The sequence below is a fragment of the Pundamilia nyererei genome, unplaced genomic scaffold (genome assembly GCF_000239375.1).
Source record: "Pundamilia nyererei isolate P.nyererei 1_Seehausen unplaced genomic scaffold, PunNye1.0 scaffold00074, whole genome shotgun sequence".
NCBI lineage: Eukaryota > Metazoa > Chordata > Actinopteri > Cichliformes > Cichlidae > Pundamilia > Pundamilia nyererei.
In genome coordinates, this window is record NW_005187475.1 from 1745048 (window position 1) to 1757972 (window position 12925).

The 12925-nt window shown below is 38.4% G+C and overlaps 1 protein-coding gene across 1 annotated transcript in view; it reads right to left on the minus strand.

The window, feature by feature from the left end:
• The window catches only part of map3k5 (mitogen-activated protein kinase kinase kinase 5), an 84304-nt gene that overhangs the window by 46220 nt on the left and 25159 nt on the right, over nucleotides 1–12925 (minus strand). The window contains exons 3-6 of the mRNA XM_005737257.2: nucleotides 12454–12477; nucleotides 6695–6888; nucleotides 2739–2907; nucleotides 535–641 (exon numbers count right to left, since the gene is read on the minus strand). Of these exons, the coding sequence (XP_005737314.1) occupies nucleotides 535–641; nucleotides 2739–2907; nucleotides 6695–6888; nucleotides 12454–12477 (494 nt within the window). The remainder of the gene's footprint in view (nucleotides 1–534; nucleotides 642–2738; nucleotides 2908–6694; nucleotides 6889–12453; nucleotides 12478–12925) is intronic.

A 12925-nucleotide genomic window follows, 5' to 3' on the forward strand; every position in this document is an offset into this window, starting at 1 on the left:
ACACACAATAATAACATGGACTGAACCACCACTCACAACCACTAGCACTTTATATAGCCTCTGTAGAAATTATCCACATATCTCACTTATCTTAACTGCACTACTGTATAGTTCTGTGTAAATAATCATTCTGTACAATACAATACATTTTAATTCTACAACTGTTTATAACCTGCATATCTCATATTTCTGTATAGTTTTTTATTTCATATTTATATCCTGTTCATAGTCTGTACATACTTATAGTTATAGCATATTCATAACATACCTTCATACCGTGTACATTACAACATACCATAATAGACTCATTTCTGTAATATACTTACATATCTATATTATTGCTAATATATATTTGTAATATATCTATATCATGGCTAAAGCACTTCTGGATGGATGCAAACTGCATTTCGTTGCCTTGTACCTGTGACATGTGCAATGACAATAAAATTGAATTCTATTCTACTCTATTCTATGCAGGTTGGTGGTACAGGTTTACACTGTGGATCTCTATGACACGTATGCTTGTTGCCTTACCGATTCAGAGCAAACGCATAGTGGAACTTCACATGTGGATGAGCCATGGGGTCAAAGGTCGGAAGCTTCTCCAGAGTCTCTACCAGCTTCACGATGGACTCATAATCCTAGAAGGTAAGAAAAGATCGGATATTGAACTGTTCCTCCTGTCACTGGTGTATCTGACATCAATGACACTCTTGTGATGTCACAGCTTTGCAAGTTAAGGAAAAGAAAAAGAAAGGAGGAAGACATTTGCCTTCAGCACTACCTGGCAGAAAGGCTTTCAGAAGTCACAGAAGATAACATTAAGTGCACCAAAGTCAGTGTAAGGAGCAAGTTAAATACGATCTTGTAGGAACACCACCGGTCACTGCTGAGCACTGTGGGACTAGTGCCCATGTACCTCGGTTCCAGTGCCCTCCAAACACACACTCTGACTCATCAGTGTATTTACTTGCTGCTTTGATCCTCAAGGGAGAGTTTCTGATGTCCTTTTATTTATTATTTCTGAGACTCAACTGTCTGTGTATCACAAAAAGCACTTCAATAATTGAGCTGCCTCTTCATCACATTTTTGTTTCTTGTAGTCACCAAAGCCAAAGCACTTTGAATAATTCAGCACATCCTCAATGCTTATTGTTCTAATTAATGATTCATTAGACTGTGCACTGCCTATGGTGAGTGGGACGATCTGGACAGAGAAAGCCATGGCAATGCGGAGACTAAAGAGGAGAAAGAGCAGAGAGTTTAAGACGAACAGACCAAACGCTTCGCCTAGAGCACTCTACAGGCAGTCTGCAAATGGCCCCGCTTTGAGAAAGTGGCACTGGTAAAGGGATGGTGGAGATAGATTGAAGCTGATTCAGTAACCTTGCTTAAATTTGTACAGCAGATGTGTACAGTAGTTTCTTTTTCAAGGTCAGGGACATCAGCACGCACATTCAGTGCATCGGAGTTGACAGCTGGTTTAAACTTGATAAGGTTGTGGGTGATTAGCTAAATGCCTGAACGTTTATGGAGAAACTTTTTGGCATGCCCTTTTCAAAGTAAAGGCGTGGTGAAATTACCACGTTGAGTTTTTGTTTTGTTAGTATTAAATAGTAACTATTTGTTCCCATTTTTGGTAATTTTATAACATAATTACAATCACAAATTTTAGGAAATTGGTTATCAGAAAATGTAGTAGCAATTAATAAATCAATACATTAAAAAGTCAATTGAAGTTAATTGTTATCTGTAGGCATTTGCTCATTTTTTCCAGTTTATTGTAGTTGAAAAATCTAGCTTAGTATTCACTGCCATGAGGTCATGCTTAGACGCTGCCAAGGAAAATCAGCTGATGGTTCAGCTGTACATTTTGCAATATGCAATTCTCTAATCTCATATAGGGCGTGCCATTTAAGCTGTTTAGCCCGCCCACAGTTACAGTTTCGACAAGCAGCAGTGTGAGCCATCTCCACCACAGCCTCTCATTTCATGCTGTTTCCTGCCTAATCAGTGTTAGGGATTGTTGTCACTGACACCTGCTCTGCTCTGCTGTGTGCTGGAAGTCTTGCTGTTGCTCTCCTTGCCCTTTGCATTCCAAGTATGCACGATGAAGGGAAGTCCCAAAACAGAGAGAGCCATGCCAGCAAAGATTACGGCAAATTGAAAATAACAACCTTCTCGTGACTATACTGGTTCTGGCTGAACTGAACGTTTTGTACTTTTGAATGTTTGTTCCAAAGAAAACAAGACATCAACTTTCCTAGGAACCTGTCCAGGAAATGTGACAGGTATTTTTCAGTATTTTTGAGATTGTTACATAGAATAATAAATCATTTAACTGAAACTAAACAAATACATAGCCAAAGTTTATTTTTAAATCAAAATCGGCCTATCATGAATATTTTTTTTAATGATTTTTGATGTTGTAGCACAGATGGATGTTCAGATTAAAGATAACTGAAGTCCTTATCTCAGGCACACAGCTTTGGCTTGCACTGTGTGTTTATGAGGGGCAGCCAATGAGAATAAAAGTGGCCTAAAGGAGGAGAAGCTGAAATAACTCATTTCAGACATGGAACAAAAAGGGAGGGGGGGTGCACCAAGACCCAGTACATGATAAACAAGGACCACTGAACCACAGCCCCTCTGGTTGAAATACCCAAAGGCAATACACATAATTTGACAAATGACAGCAATATGTCGGTGTTCAGGAAGTCCACACCCGACAGATGTACCTGGATGTCCCTGTACGTAAGCAGCAAATTGATGACGACATCAACTGAAAGGCACTCCACGTTGTCCAGCCGCTGCTGGATTCGGCTCAGCTCTGCAGCCAGTTCCAAGCCAGTGTAAAGCTCCCGGGCTCTACGGATCTCATTCAGAATCGTCTCACGGAAATACTGGCTGGAAGACACAAATACAAACAAACATGCATTTATAGAAGGAGAAGATTGGCTTGCATGTATATGATCGACAAATAGCAATACAAAAATTTAGTAAAAAAATGTTTTGCATACTTTAGGATCTGCTCCTTCAACTCTAACACAATTGGACTTACTTCTTTCCCTGCATTCTCACACTGTTTTGCATAATTTCAGATCATTCCCCAGTGAGACACGAGCTATTTTCATCTCATATAAGTCATAAATTATTCACTGACAGATGAAGGGACCAATAAACCTGATAACTTCAGATATTAGTTTGATGGATTTAAAAGCAGAGCAGACAATTAAGACAGTTAATTAGCTTAAAGCAGAATTACTACCAGAAACCATATTCTTAAGCTCTTAGTTGTTCTTGAAAAAACACAAAGGGATGAGCAAAAGAATATTAAAATACGTGAGGCGGTTCAGGTGCTTCCCATATGGAAATGAAATAGTAAAAACGTATAAAAGACTTGCATAAGATGTGGCCTACTTCATATAGTGAATCATATAAGTCTTAAATGATTTACTCATGAAAGTGGCCACTTTCTCATTACTTTCATATATTGTTTTAATAAGTATCCAAAACATACAAGTTTCATTTATAGAATTTTTCAAAGCATCTTATATCTGTTTTCACTCTTGTATGCTTTTCATACAAGTTTCACACAAGACAGATACAAACTTTATAAGATTTATATTTACCTTTTCCATATGGGTTAGCAAAAGCCTGTCTGTAGGATCTTTTAGATTTTCACCTTTAAAACCGCAAAACTGAAAACCTTCAGAAATCCTGTGAATTTGGACCATCTAAATTCAGTTAATTAGTATTTTCCAGTTGCAAATTGTGTCTTTTTTAATGCTGAATTTCTTTGGCTGTTTAATCAGCAGTTTGCAAAGGATAACCTTCTCATAATCGTCTCATTTTGATTGTGGAAAAACCATGTGTACTGGCATTAAAACTCAAAAGACTGATGCAGATTATTGTCACTCCCCAGCCTCTTGTATGCTGAACGTAGTGTACTCTAGCTTAAAATGATAATATTAAGACCTAAATGCCAAATAATGACACAGTCTACACTCTCTATTCACATAATTAAGCCTTATACACAATTTTGAAAAGACCCATGCAGTGACGAGGATTTGCTGCCATAACCCCGAGCCAATCCTGGGGGTCAACCCTGCTTGCAGGGAGTGATTAAAGCATAAATAATAACCCAATACAAGCTCTGTTATTAAATAGTAAATGTGTTTAATATGAACAGGCCGGCTAATATTTTCCTGTTTAGGTTGTTTTTCATAAAATATGAATAACAAATCATGTATTCGCATATTATGATCTGCTGCAGATGATCAGTTGGGTGTGTCCTTGCTGGAAGGAACAATTTTAAAGACATAAATACATATATTTGCTTCATGTGAGACGGCTCTTGTAATTCAGTAAGCTTATCTGTCTTCTTGAGACTTCAAAACATGGTCTCGACTTCAATATACACCAAAAACAATATAGTGCAAACACTGAATTACAACTGTAGGATCTTCATACTTTCCTTTATGCCCATCTCCAGGAGACACAGCCTTCATCAATCTACATGATTTTCTTTTCTGCCTGTAAAACCTGAGTCACTATTCCTGGAGATGGACTAGAAATGACTGGCTGCTGTATCGCCTATTGGCAAGAAGGCCTAAAATATTACCCCAGCAACTGAGCCAAACAAATGTGTTTTTTTTTCTTCTTCTCTGGTTTCAAAATGTAAATGACCACGTAAGTAAGGCTGAAGGATCCACGCACAAAAACAATTAGAACAAGTAAAAATAGGATGAGTGGGATAATAAAATAAATGCCTGGTGTGTTGAAAAACTTCTAACAGAGCTGCTCAAATATAAACATAATGTTAAAATGCTAAAAATGGTAATGCTACAACAGCTCCTTCCTATTTGTGAATGTTCACCTTAAGTTGCATACAGTATAATGTAATTTATGTAATGAAGCAATCATTTGGGCACTGCTTACCATTATGAAAACATATCACAGAGTCATATTGTGGGCATTTCCCATGCATATTATGACTCTGTGATAAGCAATAGTGATCTTACAGTGCTTTCAGAGGATCATCTTGTCAGGAGCTTTAAATAGATTTTCTTTCTCTTTTGCTTCCTTTTTCTCAAACCCATTGCTGTACTGTCAGTATGTCCTTCATTTAGTAACACTAGACAACCTAAATATAAAGCTCTCAATACGTTCACTAACACTATTTGTCTCAGCAAAGCCAAAATGCATTAAGGTTCAAATCTCTTCTGTTTCAATGTGTAGAGTTTACAAAACAGAAACTTTGAATTTTTACAAAAACAAAAAGGAAAATTGTTACAGGAAGCAAAGTAAATACAGAAATAGCTAAAGCTAAAGCAGAAACTATATTTGCTGTATTGCATTTAGCCTAGCTGAAAAACTGTGCACACTCTGATGAAACATGTCCTAACAGCTAACTTCAGATTGTTATTCCACACAGCATGCTGTTAATGTCACTTCTAGCAAAGCTCTTGTTGTTAATCTTAGATTAAACTACTGTCCAATTTGCAAATTATAGATTAATTTCTGTATACTGTAACAACAGACACATTACTCTGTAACAATTCTGTGTAAAATCTGCCACAATATCTGCCATATTGTGCAAATAAGCAGGCTGTTAGTACTGACACTGCAATTTCACCTGCATTTTCCTCTAAAAGTTCTTTTAATGATGTAATTATTGTTTATACTGCATAAATGTGGTGTAGTTGAGAGACCTGGAAGAGACATCGAGAATCTTTTCATGAAGAACCGACGGTGCCAAATATGTAAATTAATATAGTATATGTTACCCATTTCAGCATAATAAAATCTGTATAAATGCCCAGTGGCATGATACGAAGCGAGGGAATATATGTGTTCAAAGTTTTGACCAGTGCATGTAAAAAGGTCATAACAAGAAACTGGCTAAAACGTAATCCTCCAAGGACAGCTCAGCGGCTGGACATGTAGCAGAAGATTTATATTCCATGGAAAACAGACTCATTCGTTAAAGCAAGCATGCATAGAAAACTATGGACCAAAGAGTCTGTTCAAAAGTCAAAACGCGTGTCAAATCTTTGTAAAAGTACTGATACTATTTTATGTCATGTTATATTTTTGGACATATATTTTATGAGAATCCACCATGGCTGGTGCAACCTTTCTGGAACAAGAGTTTTATCTTTGTGTTGCTCGTTTTTACGGCTCATAAATAATGAAAAAAACAAAACAGGTTATTGCCCCCTACCACACCACTGCTGCACCACAGTCATGCACTGACACACAAAAACCCCCCAACAATATTTCAAAATGACAGGCAGTCGATTTTGCAAACTCAGGTGCAAACAAATCGGCTATTGCACGCTTGTTTGCACCTGAGTTTGCACCAAAGGAGTAGCAAACTTGTCCCAGTGCAGTACTTTCAGAAGCTGCATTTTTAGGTCATAAGCAATGTCTTAACTAGGCCTAACACAGCTATCACAGTATTTCTGTGTTTGCTGTGCAGGAAAATCTAGCTTTTATCATTAGTCCTTTGTAGAGCATTACTGACCTCATAACCCGGGTGTTTCTATTGTTTAGCATCCCCGCTTGTACGCTATTATTGCTGAAATTTCTGGATTGCCTCAATAGGAAGTTTAATTTCACTTAATACAGTTTATATTTCTATTACAGCTGTCAGATATAAAGCGGATATAAATAAGCAAAATATACTTACTGGGAGTTGGCTTGCGACGCTTTGAGGAGCTGGATGAAGCGGTCCAGCAGAGGCATGCAGATGGGACCCAGCAGCATCTCGAAGCTGGGCTGCATCAGCTCGGTCAGGCCCTTCATCAGGCTGCCCTCACAGCAGTACACCTTATTCTGAGGTGTCACCATGTACGGGATGAAGGTGTAGTTAGCTGAGCATGTCTGTTAAGAGAGGAAACAAAGTTCTGGATATCAGATATCAGCACATTCAAACATCTGTGAAATTTCTTTTTGTATGAAATTGTAATATTTGCCCAAAATATGTGTATTGTTTTTTTTTTTTAAATCATAAACCATACTTAGTAGTTTTTTAAATGATATATAATTTACTTTTAATTTACTTTTCACCAATTTAAAAGACTGATGTGAGCACTCAAGGTAAAGTTTCTGCAAACAAACATCTATTTCGATAAGTTAGGCTTAGTAGCTTTATGACAATATATGAAACTATAAATCAATCCATTTTCTTCTCCTTATCCAATTCAGGGTCACGGGAACGGGGGATGCTTGAGCTTATCCCAGATGCCATGGAGAAGGAGGTAGGGGTAGACCCTGGATCCAACCCAAAACCTTCTTGCTGTGAGGCAACAATGCTAACCACTGTGCTGCCATTATATGAAACTATATGTATGCAACTATATTTGTAACATTTACAGACTATAATGTTAAATTTATACTAAACTATGTGTAGATACAGCATCAGATTTTTAATGTTTATTGTAACATCTTTGCATAAACTGTAATAATAAATAATAAACAATAAAACCATCTTCAACTTTGTTCTTTCTATCTGTTTTGTCGCATTTATGCAAAATAGGAGCTGGGCGCTAAAGTCTCAAACCTTAGCTTTACTAAAGTGTACAAAAAAGATAGTAAATGAGGTTTACTATCTATCAGAATATATAGCTTCACTTAAAAACTAACGTATCGAAATTGTTCAATAAACTCAACTTCCGGATGATTTCAGTGACCCGTGCAATGAAACATTACATTGTATAGGGAGGAAGCAGATTGCCTGGGGGGGAAGTCTGCAGTAATTTCCCCTATTTGAAATGGTTTCGGGTAATTACATGAACCTTAATCTCCGATCTCCATATTCACACAATAGTGTTTATGTAGCACTGTCTTCAGTGAACTAGTCTAAACAGGCAGCAGAGGAAGGTGAGATATGCAACAGCTTCATTAGGAGGTGCTGTCTTATAACCACAAACACTTACAGCACCTCATTTTCAAATGTCACTCGCTCAAGCAGCCTAGTGCACAAGAAAAATCGAGCAGCAGCAGCTGCAGCTGAAGTCTCCCTGCTCACCTGCTGCAAAGCTCTACACTGTTCTTTGCTCCAGCTGTGCCATTATGGAGTAATTGTGTTTCAAGTCTGTTTCAGGTTTGGCCGCACTAGTAGCATTTAAGGCCTTTTTCTTTATTCACTTCGCTTTAATACTCGACAGCCGTTATTGTGTATCTGTATTTGCTTTTTTAACTTGACATTATTTACACCGCATTCTTGATGTTTCTGTCGCGGCGGCCCACCACTGCTGAATAAACAAAGACGAAACACATGCGTGCGGTGTCTACAGACAGAGGAGAGAGAAAGAGCGAGAAAGAGGCAGGAAATCCACAATTAATATCCTCAAGAAACAGCACAAGTCCTGTCAAGAAGAGCTATTCTCAGAGTGTGAGATATGTGGTGAAACAACACGAGCATCTGAAGGCGGTTGGGCTGCAACCCAGCTGCATCCTGATGACTTTAATAATCTATCATGCTTTCGGTTTTTCAGCAACCTCGAAAATACACTGCTGCTGCTGCTTTCAGTGCCAAAAAAAAGGAAGTAAGAGGAACATGTGGCATTGAAGCAATGAAAGCCAACCGAAGATAACTACTTCCTCCTGTACAACTGTGGTTCATGACATCACCAGTAACTGCAGCGGCAGTGTGCGCCTTTCAAAACAAAAAAAAGACTGTGACCCCTATTTCTTTTACGTGTAACCAGACAGGTTGCAAAATGCTGATGCTATATTTAGCTTCTTTGTGCGATTCATGCTGTCATGGGGCTCACATGACAGATTTGTTTTCACACGCTGATGCATATTTCAGTGCGGCAGCAGCTGCGGGTTATTTGAAGCTAACCTCCAGTAGTCCTTTACAGGTAGCAGGTTTCCGAGCTGATACACATGTGACAACTCTGGCTGATGAATCCAAAGAATAAGCCAGGTATTTACAGAGTGAGTCATCTGTTTAGTCAGTCTTGCCAAAGATCCATCTGCTCATCTTCACTTTCAGCATCAATGTTCTCGAGCAGCCTACTCACTCACCTTCACAGAGCCTGTTTACACTCCTTTAAAATGTGTTTTGGACAAGTGGACTAAAGCACTAAACACAACCTGCATTGCTCCTGAGGTGTTGTGGGGCACATTTGGGTTCTGTATGCTTTGTAATGTAAATCATAATTTGTCCTGAACTATTCCTAAGCAGGACAAAAGATAACATGTTACGGTGTCCATTCTTGCCTGCAGCTCATGAAGCATTTTGCTAAAAAATATGGAGCCTTGCTGGCAACAGACCTAGCTTTTAACCTTTGTTGTAAATGATAATCAATAACTGAACATGAATATAGGAGAATATCTTGGAGACACATGTGTAAACGACCATTCACTCCAGTCAACAGTCTCCATGGATGTTGTTTTGTGGGTTAAAACCAGCCATCTGGTCAGTCTAGTCAAATCCCATTGCAATGTGAACCAAGTACTACCTAATTTAACCAACAATCAACGCACTTTCAGTCTGAATAATGTCTTAATGTTAAGCAGACATTAAAAGTAAGAATTGTTTCAAAAATTCAAATCAATGTCTTTAAAAATTATATTGATATTTAATTTAGATGGGAAATGGTTGCAATGATGCAAACATTTGTTTGTGTGAGCTTCCAGAAAGTTGAAACCACTGTTCCCAGATTCTGGCAGGTCACCGTGGTGCTGTGGTTAGCACTGCTGCCTCATAAGAAGAAGTTTCTGTTTGCAGGTTGTTTGTAAGCTTTCAACGACCTGACAGAACATCTTTTCACATTTCACTTTTCAACCAAATCTTGATGATGCTAAGATATCTGGCGAAGTTGTAAATGGGCTGTCCCACTCTGATCCAATAGCCAGAGATACAGTTAAAAACTGAGTCGAAACAGGGTAATCGACACACACGCCTATACTCCTATGGGCAGCAAATGCAGATAGAAATAAGTGGGGAAAGTAAATGAAAGTGTAGTGACACAGAGGGACATTTGTGTATGTAATTACAGTAATTGAACATACACAATGAGGCTAATTACCTGGATTTCAGTTATAATGGTAGTGAGCTACACACACAGTTACAGACAAGTAGGAGCACATGCTTTTCACTGATGAGAATAATCAGACATATCTGCAGCTGCAGAGTGTATTTTAAAGCAGTCACACAAAAAAAAGAAATGTATTTGCAGCACTACAGAGGGAAGATCAACCTTCTGCTTCCTAAACAATAACAATATATGCAATCAGGACCTTAAACCAAAGATCTTCTTGGGTTTAGGGAAGTTTGAACTGCTTCTGCTAACTCCAGGTGAGTGTTACTGTTACAATGCTTCCATTCGCTCTCACCACTGTATTGTTTTTCGGCTTAACAAGCAGCTGTTTCCAGTCAAAGTTCTTTTTACACTGTACACAACACCAGATAACTACTGGGTTAAAGAGTAGCAGATAAACAAAGGGGCGAATACAGCAGGTAAAAACCGTGATACTTCCATCGGGCAATTGAGAAGACTAAAAACAGAGGGGCTACTGGCGTTTCATCAGATAGCTTCTAAGACTTTAAGTAAATGATAACGGCGCTCTATAATGAGGTCACTGGGCAGCTCGGTGACGCATGTTCTCTCTGTGTCTGTGGGGTTCTCCCTAGGTACTCTGGCTTTCTATCGCCGTCCAAAGACATGCTTTGGACTTAATCCTAAACTGCTTGTATGTGTGAATCAGAGTGTGAATGGCTGTCTGTCTCTCAGTATCAGCCCTGCAATACACTGGTGAGCTGTCCACCCCTGACAGCCAGATTAGGCTCCAGGCCATGTGACCCTAAACTGGTTTGGAGGAGGAAAATAGATGGATGAATGGATGTGTAATTATTCTTTTTCTTTGAATTCTTTCAAAAATAAAAAAATGAAGCAAAAATCTGATGCTGTGATAGCCGTAGCTAACAAGTTCATGATTGTCATACAGAAGAATCAGGAAGGTACAGCACATGGAACCTCACTCGGTTCGTTTGTGAGCCTTCGGTTTCACTAGATTAACAAACAGCTTATTATTAGCAACATGTTGAATAAACCCTGTTCATCAGATAAACAAAGAATGGATAAACAAGTTGAAAGGAATGGTTTGTTATGTTTCACATGCAGCCCTGGTTATTTAAATACTTGCGTTTGAATCATTAGTTCACTGCAGTTCCAAGGTGGCAATGCTGAGTGTTTGCTTAGATCATTATATTCCTTATATCATAGAAAGAAATGCCACGTGGATATGTTAACAAAGTCTTGGCTGAAAGTCTGGAACTTTTTGGGAATGAAAGAGAATAAGGAAGACATAAAATTGCTATTAATTATGGTGTTTGCAGGGGGGAAAAACATCTGTAATAACATTAAATTGAAGGGAAAGAATGATCAAAAAGTCCAGTATTGCAATTTAAATGCACTTTTACCTGCACAGATGGCTAGTTAAGAGCCTGTGCACTGGTGCAGAGTGCATTTAAGTGCATTAATACAAGCAGGAAAGAGAAAGAACAAAGACAGTAAGTACACATAAGGGAGATCAGTAAGCTCACACTCTCATACTGTGAGTGATAATCAGCTCTCCTCTTGGTACGAGCCAGTGTCAGAGAACAGTACATTTCATGTAGCTCTCCTTTCACTGTGAAAGCCACTTAGGAGAGCCTTTTATCTGACTGCTGAACATGGACTACCGACCGCATCTGTGCTATTGACACAATTAGCGCTCAATTTAGAAATGTAAGTCAATCCGAATCAGTTCATCATTTTTAAGATGACAAACATTCTTTACCTTTGGTCTCTGAAATAAGAGATTTTGCAGCTTATCTGTGCTGCGAAAGCACATTCAGTGGTTGATAAGACAAGAAAAGTTGTACATATTAATACATTGTAACAAGGCTCATGGGTCTGCAGAGAAACTTCAAAAACAAAAACAACAATCTTTGCATGTCTGCTAAAAAGGCTTTACTTAAAACATATGGTACAGTGGGTGACTCTATACTGATCTACTAATTTTAGGAACTACAGTATGATATGCAAAGGACAGGATTTCCTTAGCTTTAAGGCAGCACCTTATTTGAATACTGCACTTTTTGCAAGTCAAATTCTCAAAATGCTTGTGCCTTTTTATGCAGATTGTGGCACTGCAGTCACTGTAACTCTCAAAGCAGCTGTTGTCTGAGACGTACATCTTGAAAGTGGAAGGGAAGATGTTTTCATTTTACATGAAATCAAATATTTATCACAGCTTCGAAACAAAAGTGGGCTGTGCAAAAGAAAGCCTCTACAATAGCGAAAAGAGAGACATAAGGCAACAGGACACTGTGCTCCCTGCACGCTGTAAAAAGCATATTCTTTGCACTACACAATGTGTGTAATGTGTGAGCAATGAGTGAGTAATGTGTGAAAGGCAACGGGAAAAGAAAGAAATGCCTCGTGTACTTACAGTGTTCTTCTGGCAAATTATCTCCTGAAAGAAGAAAAGAGAGAAATCCATTTAGAAATTCATCATTAGCATTTTCTCCGAGGCAATTTAAGTTAGATACAATGTTACTGAATGACACTTCAATTCAGTACACCATACCTGAGCTACAAACACTTTGTGAGGACGACTTGTATTTGTGGATATTTGTTGATTTCCCAACAGCTGATTAATATTTCTAGTAAACCGCGATGACCTATAGGATGACTTTAGATGAAACAATTACTTGTTTGTACATGGAGAAGTATATGGCAGTGAAAGGAAGCATAATCAACAAGTGTACACTGAGACTTAGTATATATACAGGGAGTGCAGAATTATTAGGCAAATGTTGTCCTACTCCAAGCTGTATAGGCTCGAAAGCCTACTACCAATTAAGCATATTAGGTGATGTGCATCTCTGTAATGAGAAGGGGTGTGGTCTAATGACATCAAC